We start from the raw sequence: 14,319 nt of genomic DNA on the forward strand, positions 1-14,319 counted from the left end.
AATTCATCCAGGCCTGACAGTCAGGGTTCTATCCTCATTGCAGCACCTAAACTGAAACATCCATGTAATGTAAACCATTTTGCCCCACATATATTGACAAAGTGTACCCATGTCACTAGCTCTGTATATCAGTCACTCCCCACAATTATCATCAGAAATGGGCAATGTGTGCATGGCTTTGAAATGGTTCACATAATTTTTGGCAGGTTCTCAATATTTGTGCAGATGGGCAACCCCCAAACCCACCTCCATGACAGCCAGCCTCCCATGTGGTTCCAGCCTCTTTTAAAACACATTCTACCGAAATATGAAACTCCTGCAGAGGCCACAGACCGTGCCTCAGGCACCAAAGTGATATCACTAGTTCTATGTACCGACATGTTGGCACTTTTGAAAAAAATTAAACACAGGACGGATTAACACCAAATTTTCAAAAGCATGCTTTCGGGACACAGCCGTTGCACCTCACGTAGGTTTGGTGGAAATCTGTCCAGAAATGTGAGCTGCAGGTTTCTTTCCCATTGAAGTCAATGCAAATTTGAAAGTTTTTGGGACCCCGCCTGTAACTCTGAACCCTCTTAATGAAACCTCAACTTCCCCAAAAATCTTTACATTTTTGGGGAATTTTTGTGCAGATTCGTGAAATGGTGCAAAGGTTAGCCACCTATAAAGTTGAATGCATCTATAGTGCGGCAGTCGCCGCACAATAGTCAAGTTGAGTATTGAGTGCCATAGGAAACCCTAAAAACTGAATTGCCAATAACTTTGATTGATATGACGTATTTGGCTAAAATTTTGCTAACAAAATTGTACCCGTCAACAGAGAACGGGGTCCCGTTTATATCAGTGTGGGTGTTTTACAGCATAGAGGCTGAGAGCAGGCTAATAACTTTTGATTTGCTGGATGGATTTGAATGAAATGTTCTAAACCAAGGGATTGTCAAGGGCCCCCGCATACTGGAAATACTAGGGACAATGCATCAAAAAAATTCAACATTTATTAAGAAAGGTGTGAATAGTGTGTGGTGGCCACGGCATGTATAGGGGTAACATGTATAGTGATCACGGCCGAAGGCCATGGCTAGTGTCCCGATAATTCGGCTGTGCTTACTGGCCAGGGCTGAAGGCCCAGGCTAGTGGGCCCAAAAAACTATGCCCATGGCCACCTACTGGGTGTAAAAAAAACATGTTGGAGGAACATATACAGTGGCCAAAGAGGCCATGGCTAGTGGCCCGTAACAAAGCTATGGTGTACTAAAACCAAAAGGCACATACATATTATATGAGAAGGGATTCACAATGACATATAAAATGGCATTACGGGGGACACAGCATGCACAAATGCGCTGAATTTCAGGGGTTTTGTTGCTATAGATATGGTCAACTTAACTAAACTTTAAGTAAAGATTTTTCAGTGAATATATGTGTATATATATATACAAAATAAAGATGCAAACTATCCGATGGCAAAACATTTCACTGAATGCCACGAAAGTAACATGGACAGTTTTGCTTTCTTCGGAATCCATGCAATTGAGAATGGCCTGAGAGGGGGAGACCGAGAAAAAAAGCTCCGACAACAAGAAACTCGTTGCATCCTAGACTTTGAAACAAAACAACCGAAAGGTCACAATATAGGCGAAGAATTATATACTTTCTTAGGGCACTAGAATCAGGATTATTATCAAAGAGTCTGGCACTTCATACAAATAAGGATTGACTGAACTAAAGTGATTTTCATAATTGGATTTGAATAAGTGAAAATCCATTATTGTTGTGTATTTTTAACTGCATGTGGATAATATGTGTTTTGTTTTGGGGTTTTCATTCACCTTCCATAAATCACCATTGTGGGGTTGTTTTTATCATTGTAAATTTTGTTATTATTGGGAATTGACATTACTGCAGACTACTGACGTTGAAGAAAAAATTGGGGTTGTAACATGGTCCAAGATCAAAAATAGGTCTTCATATTGAATTGAAGTTGAAAGCACTAAGCACTTTATGAAAATCAGAGGTTAATATGCACTGAAGCATTTGGCACTTTAGCAAGCTGCTAACACTAGTCACTTTATTATGCACTATGCACTTTGTGTGAAGGCACGGGGCACTTTAAATAAAGAGAATGTGCAACTTTGCTGTGTGCCACATGGCATGATAGCGATTGGATCATGTTTTAATGAAGGGACCACATTAGAACAAATGTAATGTATCAGCTGTGTGTACAGTATATATTGAGTGAAGAAAAGATTCCGACATGATTATTTAATCACAGACTGAGTAGCTAAATTATGCAGGGATTAAGCCCTTTCAAAGATGGCCGCCGGCATTACCAGTACAATCAAGTCCCTTCTTCTTTGTTCATTGTTGTTGGATCCCCATGTCCCATTTCGATGTCTGCAGGCATGCCTTATGTATATAAACACTATGGTGATGGTATACAGGTGTTGTGAGCAAGCGGCAAGTAACGCCACGAAACGCATCGACTTTTTGGGAAGACTGAAAGATGGCTAGATATTTGAGAGCCAAGTATTTTAACTAATAAAGAGGCTATTATGGATATACTGGTGACGGTCTGATCTTTCAAGCATGGTATGAAGGAGAGTGCTCCTCGAATAACTGACGGCTAGCCAGTTCCTTTGGAATATGTATATATATATATATATGTTGAACAAAAAAGGAGGAAAGATGAACCGCACTCCCGCAAGCCAGGCATAGATTGCAAAACTCCAAAAATTCTGGATGTAAACAAAAAAAGCATGCCGTGTGTATAATACGGATACCTTTAATGTTCAACAAGAAAAAATATACTTGTACACCTAAACATGTGGTACAAAAATGCAACAAAACACAGCCAAACAGAGGCAGGACGCCATGGTATGCGACCTGCAAACAACGCGTTTCGCGCTACACCGAGCGCTTGATCACGAATGGGGAAAGAAAAAAGACTGGTTAAAATGCACACAGTGGAAAACAGTCCTATTACTCTGTTAGTTACAATGACAAGCCATAGCTGAGGATTGAAAAGCAGGCTGCCATGATGGAAAGGGGTAAAAGTGCATGACATAATATAGTTGAATGCAAGGGCGAGCTAAACGCAGCCAGTGTTGGAAATCAGCACAGCACAAATAATAAAATAACAGATTAAACGCATAGTGCACAATGATGGTCGGATTCTGCATGGAGTTAGAAATCAACGACCCCCACGTATATTCTGATGTGCATATGTAAGTCCGTAGTCTTTGGATATAGCTGGTCTAATGCTCGAAATAACAACATTGCATAAATACAACTGAACATGCACATAATGAAATACAGAATCTCAAGTTGGCAACCAGGACAGAACAATACATGGTGGGTGAAAGTTGGATACTAAAAAAAACATCCCATCTCATGCAAGGCATATCCATTATCATAGAGTTGTACAAAATATATGACGGGTGCCAACAACCACAATAAAACCTTTGTTATTAAAAGGAGACATAATGCTAAAATGCAAGTGCATGGATGACAGTAAGCTAATTATCATGGAAGGTAATACAGTACTAAAACCAACATGCAGCAAACAGCAAATCCCAAATATAGCATTGCTAAACTTAACACATATATATATATATAAACAGTTGTAGCAAAAGATGAAAAACCGTATATATAGATACGAAAACTCCAATCCCTAATCATAGAGAGAAGCCAAGATTTCAATGTCCAGCAACCTCAAAAGACCACCCAGCCTCGGCTTCTGACACATACAGAGGTGGACGTTAATGTGTTATATGATAAAGGCAAGTGTTATGTGTTGTGTAAAGTGCAAGTGCAAGTAATATTACCAAAGAAAGTGCATACATAGCTAGACAACAATGTGTCTATCAAGCCTCATAGTGGCGAAGCCACAGTAAAGTGCGAGTGTAAAAGCAGCAAGAACAGGTAATATTCCCAATATAGCAGCAAGTAAGTGCAAAAGCAGCAAGAACAGGTAATATTCCCAATATAGCAGCAAGACACCAAAGTGTCCATCAAGCCTCATAGTGGCGAGGCCACACTAAAGTGCAAGTGCAAGTGCAAAAGCAACAAGGACAATCCTAATTGGTAATATCGGATGAACACAATAACACGCTAAGCCAATGATAACATTAGATGAATCAATTGATAAAATGGGCAAAGCCAACTGCAAAGAGCAGAAACACAACACAATAAGCATACACCACCAGAGAAAGGGGAGATACAAAGGACCGCAGATAAAACCCAAAGTGGGACCACAATTATGTGCAAAAACATTCACCATGAATTGCAGAGTGCATGGCCAAATCAAAATTAGAAACAGCTAATATTTAAACAGATGAAAGAAAATTTAGACAAAACATCTCAAAACTAAAGAAACTAGAGAGAAACAAGAAATGAAAGTCCAACTGGACATGCAGATCACAACAATAAGGAACAAGAAACAACAGAGAAGGGAGACAATTCAAGAGTGGTAAAAGAATGCCAGGGATGAAGGGCCTAAGTGCCCAAAAAAGTGTATAACTCCTCATCGATATTGTGACCCCTTGGGTACTTAGTGTCGAAATCCAGAATAAATCTGGTTTCTAGCTGTCTCAATTTCAAGATCCGGTCACCACCCCTGGGATGAGCAGGCACATGCGCCACTGCAAATAAGTTAACAGTTTAAAATCATTCTGGTGTTCCAGTTTAAAATGCTTGGCCATTGGATACGCCAGATCAGAGTTCTTAATGGCTCTCAAGTGTTGCAAAATTCTCAACTTCAATTTGCATGTGGTGCTCCCAACATACCATCTCATGCACGGGCATGAGAGCACATATACAACAAAGGTGGTATCACAGTTGATCGAGAATTTTATCTTCTGCTGGATTTTAGTCACTGGATGTATAAATGATTTCTGTGCAGTGGCATGTGCACAAACTTTGCACTTCATGCATTTTGTAAACCCAAAGGTGGAGACAGGGAGCCAAGTCATAGATGACAAGTTTTTGCCACCTGGCGATAAGTAACTGGACACTAGTTTATCTCTTAGGGAGGGCACACGTTTGTATGTAAAAGTAGGATGATTAGCCAGAATAGGCCTAAGATCATTGTCTAGAGTGAGCACATACCAATGTTTCTCAATGATTTTCCAAATGTTATTTGAGGCAGTATCAAACGTAATGATCAATCTCGGGTCATCATTGATTTTTGCTTTGGGAGTGGTGTCATACAGTAATTTGTCTCTGGACATTTCACATGCTCGGATATATGCCATTTCGATGTTTTTCTTATTATATCCTTGTTTCACAAAGTTAGCAGCTGTCAGTGCGCAGTGGTCGTCAAATCACGTAAAATTAGTACAGTTATGGCGGTACCGGATAAATTCACCATATGGAATAGATTTCTTACATGCCGGAGGATGGCAACTATTGGCATGAAGTGGCAAACCGGTATTGGTAGGTTTTTTGTGGAGTGCCGTATAAAAATCTGTACTGTCCAGTGCGACAATGACGTCCAAATAGACAATCTCAGAATAGCTGTGACATTCAGTAAAGCAAAGGTTGACCTTGTTGTTATTAATGCTTTTGACAAAAGATAACCACTCATTTTCTGAACCCTTCCAAATAACAAACACATCATCGATGTACCGCCACCAAGAAACAATCTGTGTTGGAAAACAAGATGAAAGCAAGTCAGAAAGAAAAGTAGCTTCCCACCACCCCATCGTAAGGTTAGCATAAGATGGTGCGAAGGTACTTCCCATGGCAGTCCCTCTGACCTGCCGATAGAAAGACCCTTCAAAGAGAAAGACATTGTTTTGTAGACAGAACAAAAGCATATCTATAATCATAGAACTGTGCCCAAGATAGTTGAGAGAGCGAGTGTCCAAATAATATTTGCATGCATTAACACCGACAGTGTGGTTAATCGAGGTATATAAAGAAACCACGTCTAGTGTAGCCAAAATTAAACCCTCTTCCCAAGGTGTGTTAGTGATATGTTGAAGAAAATCCTTAGTATCATCAGGTAGGATGGCAACACTGATACGAATGGAAACAAAGTTTTGTCAATGAATTGGGCCAAATGTTCCAACAGTGAGCCACATAAAGTAACAATTAGCCTGCCTGGGGGATAGTTAAGTGATTTATCTATCTCCGGAAGGAAATAAATCGTAGGTATGGTGTAACATGCAGGGGTAAGAAACTTAATTAGATCATCCTCCATTAAATCTTGACTCGCCCATTTGGTACACAAGGCAATAAGTTCTGTTCTTATTTCTTCAAAGGGGTCCTTGGAGAGCTTACTATAACACAGATGATCATGTAATTGCCGATGTGCCTCTGCCACATATTTAGTTCTATCCTGGATAACGATGTTTGAGCCTTTATCGGCTGGCTTAATGACAATATTCGATAGTTCTTGAAGTTCATTGATAGCCAAACGCTGTGCAGCAGTGAGTTTCTGCTTAGAAATCCTGTTTTTCTGTCGCAGTTTTCTGAAATCACTGATACAAAGGTCTTGAAATGCCTCAATGCATCCCTCCACGGGAAATTGAGGGTTGAATCTCGATTTGTTCTTTAATTTTGTACGTATGTCCCAATTAGGATTAATATCAAAATCAAAGAAATCAACCTTCGTGGGGTCAAATTTATCATCATCGAGGCATGCCAGATCCATGAGTGAAGGAATATCTGAAATGAGAAGATCAGTATCTCCAGTGCGGGGTGTAGAATATTTAGGAGTGATTGAATTGATGGCAAAAAACTTTTTTTGTTTAATTTTTCGAAGAAATTTGTCAAAGTCTATGCGTGCCTGTACATAGTTGTAGGTCATAGTTGGACAAAAGTTGAGCCCTAGAGACAAGAGTGAAAAACTTTAAAGAGAGAGTTAAGGTGATCAGATTTAGCACAACAAAACCCCTGAAATTTAGCAGATGTGGGAAGTGATGACCATCTTAACTCCGAGTCCTCCTAGATGCCCCCATGATGTAATTTTGTATGCCATTGTAAATCCCTTCTGTTATTATATGTATGTGCTCATGGGCTTTGCAACAGGGGGACACAGAGTAAAGATGGTCCTCCCTTACTACATCTGCTGAACTTGGTCACCTTAACTCTCTCTTATCTAAAGTTTTTTTCATTGAATTGCGAGGGTTTTCTTCTGCTATAGTTTCTTCGGGCCCACTACCCAGGGCCGGTAGCCATGGCCTTCTGCTGTGGCTACTTTACATGCTGCGCCAATAGGTTTCTTTGGTGCGCACTAGACATGGCCTTTGGCCGTTGCACATGTTGCACCAATAATGTTCTTCAAGCCATGGCCTTAACTCTATCTTAGCTACATATTTTTCACTACATTTCAACGGTTTTGTTATACTATTGTTTCTTTAGGGCATACTAGCAATGGCCTTCGGCTGTGGCCACTGTACATGTTATACCAGTAGGTTTCTTTGGGTCCCACTAGCCATGACCTTTGGTCATGGTCACTGTACATGTTGCACCAATAATGTTTTAGACACCCATTTCCCGCTGCCTAGTAGATGTGATCATTGCAGATGTAAAATGTTATCTCACTCCCTATTCCTGCAATAATTTCTTATAAACCAATTCCGATTATGCTGATTCCTCCGATTTCCCTCAATAACGCAGGAAAATTAAAAACTCTTTCCCGTCATCACAGGCACTCACTATGTGCACCCAATCTCTTTTCTTAGTTCCTCCACTCCCCTCAATTGCTCTTTCCTTCCTTCCCTGGCCATCTCCGATTACCCCCTGTTACTCGTCAGTTTCTTTTCTGAGCGTGTCAGCAGCGCTGTTGGGATAATCTCACGAGAATCCCCTGTTATTCCCTCAATAAGCCAAAAATGTTCTACCCGAAACTGCCTCCGAGCTCACCCCCAACTCCATAACTTCTGGTGTCCTATTTACCCCTCCCCACCTCTAGCCTGATGCCATTTGATCCTTTTTCCTTCTCCAAATAACATTTTGAGCACTTTTCATTTTTGGCTTCTGCCTTTATCGCGGGAATCACTTGCATCCAGCAAAAAACAAAGAGCAGCTTTTCATCTCTGAAAAGTCTCTATGCTACACAGTGCCTTGGGAGATATGTAAAGGGTTGTGGGAGCAGGAGGCACCCCCCTTCTCTTTTGAATACTTTAAAAACTACTTGACAGATTTACCCCAAACCATAAAAGGCAGCGCTTCATGCCCAAATTGGTTCTTATTTAGTCCAAATCCATCCAATGCACTTTTTGTGTTGTCTCAACAACTTTTTCATCTTTTAACAAATTTTACCCAAAATTTCAAATTTGGGGGTCAGGGGGGTGTGACAAATTTCATGAAAAACCGTCCAGCGGGTTGACCTTTGTTTGCGAAATCATTTTTCAGAAAAAAAGTCTGTACACAGGCTTCACATTAACTATAGGGTGGCTATCATCACCCTATAATATATATGTATACATATGCATGAATGTCCTTGAACATTTGTCAAGTTTGCGAACATCATAGCAGTGTCTGCAAACATTGGCGAAGAACAACCACACAATTTCTGGCCTTTTCTCGTCTTTTTAATTTGTACGGCAAAGTGTAATGTGTATTTGAATATATTCTCTCTGTGATCTTCATGGACTATGGGAGCAGTTCACAGATCCAACATAGCATCTGTTTCAAACGTTTTGATGCTCCTATTGTTTCTCAATTGACCAATCAGTGCCTTTGCGCAATGTCAACAAATGTTACGTTTCTTCTCGATTGTTCCAGAGGCATCCGCGGATACACTGAATCAAGAAGTGAGTCCGCCAATTGAATAGAGATATCACTACATTTTTGTACTTAATTTTGGGGCATTTTTTAAGAACAATCAACTGGACGGATTTACAAAAAATGTGCACAAGCAGGCTTTCGGGACCAGACCACCGCTCCTCGCACAAGATTGTTGCACTTGCACCCATCGGTTCGGTCTTTAGCTGCAAGGAAACATTTTGTTCCATTCATGTCTATCTGGATTTAGACATTTTTGGGACACCTATGCAACTTTCCCCCCCTTGACTAAACCACACCAAACATTGCAAATAGAGTTGGGTCTATATTTTTTTGCAATGTTTTGTGTGGACTTGTCGAACGTCGCCAAAGTTATAAGCCACCCAAACACTGCTCTTCCTATCCGAAAGCCAACTTGACCATAACTACAGTACAGGGTCACTGTCGCTGACTATATATATATATATATAGTATATTTGTTGTAGAAAGAATGCACAGTTTTCCTAGAATTTGCAAATCTGATCTTCTTTTCGTACATAGGTCAATACAGCTCTATTCCTTTGTTTTACAGATGTGTTACACCCCCTTGCATGTCGCTTGTCACTATGGGAACATAAAAATGGTCAACTACCTTCTACAGCAGCGAGCCAAAGTAAATGCCAAAACAAAGGTGAGTTGACTTCAGTATTTCATCCATATTAAGAACTGACTGAGTGAACCACAAACCTAAAACTGTGTTTCTCCTTATTCGTCTGCAGAATGGGTACACGCCTCTTCATCAAGCAGCTCAGCAAGGACATACCCACGTCATCAATGTCTTACTGCATCATGGTGCCTCCCCCAATGAAATCACTGTGGTAAGTCACATGCCTGACTTGTCTGCTTTACTGATCTAGCAGAACTAATGGTACCAATAAATATGTTTAATAGATAGTTTGTTTTTCTGTTATATTGTAAAGAAAGGAAATCATAAAGAATTGAGATTGAGAATTGCACATTTTAGGGTCTGCCCTATCTGTTCTATTGTTAGTTATGTACAGGTGTTTATTGCCAACAGATTGCACCGAAGCTAGGCAAACTCTGAACTATGCAAATTAAACAAAAACGCATACATGTTGTCATTGGCATAGGTGTGACATTTCACAGCTTTCTGAACATGATCACGTGGAGCACGTTTATAAAAATGCTGAATAGGAACATGACGCACCGAATTTGTATTCATCCCTTTCCAAACCCCACGCTGATTCTTAAGCAACTCAAAATATGGAGAAATCAGCCACTGTGTTAATAATTCAGCAGCAAAACCATTGAAGGGCCAAGTGCAACTGAATAAGATGAGAGAAGAATTTTGCATCCCAAATACTGATGTTTGTAGTGGCAAATATCGGCATTGTCTGTAAACCAATGTTTCTATGATGAAGTATAGTGGGGGCATTGGTGAGAGGATACCTGAAGCTTTGTGGGAATTTCAATGGTTCTGTTGATGAGTTGTACATTTCACTGGTGCAATAGATTGTGTCAGTTTCACTTGGTACCTGGCACAAAATGGTCAGTGATGTCTAAAAGCATGGATTGGTAAGCATTCTCATTGAATGAGGTCTGACTTCATACAGCAGGAGTATGATAGATGTATTTCTTCATGCAGCGAGGAGCATGATACATGAAGCCATGGTTCCTCATTATGTGCGCTTCAGATATTTTGGATTTCAGCGACCATCCACTCTAGCAGCTTAGTCAGTGGTGAAGATTCCTAGGCGTTGAAGTTAAAAACATCTCGAGTGCCACATAATGGTAACCATAGGTTAAGGCAATTATGGTTTGACTATTTGCTGTGGTGATGCCAATAATTTAGAACATGTGCTATTTAGGTTGCCATGTGAATCTGTAGGATCGTATTCTATGGTTTGCCTATGATCGTAAATCCTTTAATGTTCCTCCTGTTACATTTCTGTGGCAATTGGTGTATTTAAATGGGAGAATCAGTGACCTCATCAAACCATATGTTGGTGACAGTGATTGTATCAATGTCGGAATCAAAATGTGAATTGAATTGATCAATGGGTTGTGTTGTAGCATATAGGAAATGATTAAACATCCAAGTTGAACACCGTACTGTTTGATCGTGTGTGATCAAATTACATTCTAGCAATTAGAAAATTGGTTAATTAGAATTATTATTTTCACCTTATCTCAGTTAATCTACCTCTTCTACCTCATCCCTTTTCAAAATCAAGCGTTTGAATACACCAACTCAGCCATAACAATATGCATTTATTTTCTGTAATACAAAATCACTTCCATTCAGCACAATGTTAATGAGAGCTTTCTTTCCCTATTAGAATGGCAATACTGCCCTGTCGATCGCTCGGCGGCTTGGCTACATTTCGGTTGTTGACACTTTGAAGGTGGTAACAGAAGAGACCATGACCATGGTTGTAAGTAGTATGTTTCGGTTAATAATGAGTATGTGATTGTTTGACACGTTAATCAAAAGTTCACAGTTAGCTCCTTGTAATGTAATTCTGTTTACTTGTTTAACACCTAAAGCTTTCATAACCAGATTATGCACATCTGTTTCTACATACAGCACAGACAGTACAAGGTGATGTGATATATATGGCCCAGACTAACTGACTAAAGAGTGATTTGGAATGTGGGGGTGTGGGACTGTCTTGTGTTGCTTTTTCGTCTCAACATGAAGTACACAGCAACATAGACAGCAGATTGTTTTACTACAAAAGGATTGCATAGAGAGTTGAAGTTACAACTTTCTAAATGAAAAGTCTTTCATGGGTGTATCTCAAAGCAAAACCCAACAGCCAAAAAATGACTACTATTCGATCAAATTGAAAGATCAATTTGGCATAAAGGAGAACATTCTAAAAATATGATATACAAATAAGAAGTAAATTCCTATTGCTTATCACATGATTAGATGCAATGCACTGTATGCACTAAACACAGTATTATTTTATGGTTCCTAAATTCCACAGACAGGTAATTGAAAGAAGCTATTGTTTATTCTGGGGCATGTGAGAGTATGGGGTGCTGCGCTTTATTGTTGTGGAGTTGGTTTAATTAATCCCAGACAACTGAAATAGATTCTAATTAAGCTACATGTATTGTAAAGCATCTTTACAATGATCAGGATCTGCAGTCTCATGAATGATTTTTGTATTTTAATTCCTCATTCAGCCTTATTTTTATCAAACTTACAAAGATTCTCTTTCCTCCATACTGTATGGGCGTCCCTCGCGAGGGACGGGAGACTGAACCTTTTTTACCAGAAAAAATCTTCTTCCCCTTTAAATTTAGAGGCGCGCGGGAGTGCGGACCTGGGAGCATGCACTCACCTGACTCCGCCCACCGGCGCCACTCCTCAGTTCCCTTTTCCGCGTCGACAGGAATGGGCTGAATTCACCAGCGCTCCTGGGTTTGGCGTCGGGCATATAATTCGATGGGCGTATACTACTTCTCTTCTGTCTTTCTGTCTTTTTATCATTCAGGTACTTGGTCCTCAGGCGTCACGCTTCTCCCCGGCGCATGTTGACTTCTACAGGGTTCAGCAGGTGTCCATCCTGCAACGGGCTCTTTCTAACTTCAGATCCCCATTCCCTCTGGCTACGTTGCCTTGACCCTGACCACGGCTGGCATGGTCGTACCGCGTGCAACGCACTTTCCTTCGAGGTCTCTGAAGATAGACTAGCCAGTTGGAGGGAGCTCTTCCAGAGATCGCCTCCTGAGGACCGGAAGGACAATCATCGATCCAGGCCCAAGGTAGCGCAACTCTTTTCCAGCCCACCTCCCAATGGAGACTCCTTCCAAGGACTCGCCCGCGAGGGAGGAACCGCTCAGGTTCTCATACCAGCACAAGTACCGAGGCTAAGTCACCTACCGGCTGGTAGGCCGAACAGTACACGGATCCTCCCGGTGACAGTGTTGACGGACCGGAAGTTTCGTTTACCGGGTCTTCGCCCATATGCAGGACTGCTGGTACTGAAATACTGGGCACTCATGGGGGGCAACGCCCTAGTTCCGGCACACATACCGAGGCTAGTCCAGCTACCGGCCTCATGGCCTCCGGATCCTTCCAGTGTCAGTGCTGAGGGACCGTAAGATTCTTTTACCAGGGTTACTCCCGAGGGGCAACACCCTAGTACCGGCATCATGGCCGAGGGGGTGCCTTCACGCAGCACTACCGGCAGCTCTACCAAGGGCAATACGCCTTCCAGATCACGGCCTGAGGAGCGGGATAGGCCTTTTGTTACAACACCAAGCGTGTTGGATGGGGCTGGTTCCAGCGAGCCAGGCACGGCTCCGGCATGTGGCATGCAGCTCGACAAAATGGCAGCCGCGCCAGACAAGATGGCGCTCATCCGATACCCCCTCTTGCGGAGCGGGTGTAGGTACGAGTCACAAGGTGGGACTGGTGTCAGCCAGGTGTGTGGCCTACAGTTTATACATCAGCAGCGCAGGGCAGGTTTCCCTTGCACCCCAGGCAGAGTGTGCCCCGGCCCCAGCTGCCCTTGGCCACTCCGTCAATATCACCTGCTACCTCTTCAGCCTCCGAAGACAGGTTCTTCGAAAGGTTCCTAGGGCTGATGCGAACTCCCCAGATGGAGGCCATCCTCCGGGATGCCATCAGGGACATGCTCCCTCAGGTCACCCCACCGGCAACCATAGTCATTCCTCCGATGGCTCCGGTGCCACGGGCCCCAGGACAGACGCTGCTACCCCAGCCGGCTCCTCTGATTCTGGCTTCCCTGCCTCCCAAGTACAGGCAGTTCCATACTAGCCTCTGCAGCAGCCACCGGCTCTCGTCTCCACTCCGCAGCCCATGGCGCCCAGCACTCCTCCACAAGCTCTGGGCCCCCCTAGCTTGGCGGAAATGGACAAGGAGGAGGATCCCGACATTCCATCTTTAGCCAGGGCCTTCCGCGAATGCCTTGCAGGTTTGGCAGAGTATTTGGGCCTTCCTCAGCCCGAGGTAGAGCAGCCAGAGGATGGGGTTTTAGCACATGCCCTCACTCTAAGACCCCCTACCCAAACGGGGATCCCGATGCAGAAAGACGTAGTTGCCCAGGCCAAGAGCAGGTGGCTCAAGCCGCACTCGGCCTAGCCTGTCAATCGGTGCCTTGACGCCAAGTAGAGGCAGATGGATAGGGGACATACACTTGCTTTCAGCGCATACTGAACCGCACTCTTCTGTGATAGCTGCAGCGTCACTCTATTCCAAGCCTCAGTCTTCCTCGGCCACCTCATCCTCGACGCTTCTAGCAAGGAGGAGAAGATCTTGGAGGCGTACGGGAAGAAGCTGTACTCCAGCACCTCCTTGCACCTGCGGCGGCCAACGCAGATGCCATGTTGCAGCCGCTAACCAAGGGCTCTTGCGGGAAATTTGCAAACTTCCTCCCAGAACTTCCAGCACAGAGCCAAGCGCACTTCAAGGCGGGACTAGGAATCCAGGCTGGTAGCGCAGGGCATTATGGAGTCCACTGTGGCCCACATCAATACATCTGCCCGGGCCATCTGCGTAGCCACGAACATGAGGACGGCCTGGCTCCGGGCTACTAAGTTTTATCC

General features: G+C 42.8%; 1 protein-coding gene across 7 annotated transcripts in view; it reads left to right on the forward strand.

The window, feature by feature from the left end:
• The window catches only part of ANK3 (ankyrin 3), a 2,768,233-nt gene that overhangs the window by 2,009,933 nt on the left and 743,981 nt on the right, over positions 1-14,319 (forward strand). For all 7 annotated transcript variants that reach the window (XM_069611214.1, XM_069611216.1, XM_069611217.1 and 4 more), the window contains 3 exons: positions 9,308-9,406; positions 9,495-9,593; positions 11,076-11,171. In XM_069611214.1, the coding sequence (XP_069467315.1) occupies positions 9,308-9,406; positions 9,495-9,593; positions 11,076-11,171 (294 nt within the window). The remainder of the gene's footprint in view (positions 1-9,307; positions 9,407-9,494; positions 9,594-11,075; positions 11,172-14,319) is intronic.

Source organism: Ambystoma mexicanum, chromosome 8 (assembly GCF_040938575.1).
Source record: "Ambystoma mexicanum isolate Mex_15411 chromosome 8, UKY_AmexF1_1, whole genome shotgun sequence".
Lineage (NCBI taxonomy): Eukaryota > Metazoa > Chordata > Amphibia > Caudata > Ambystomatidae > Ambystoma > Ambystoma mexicanum.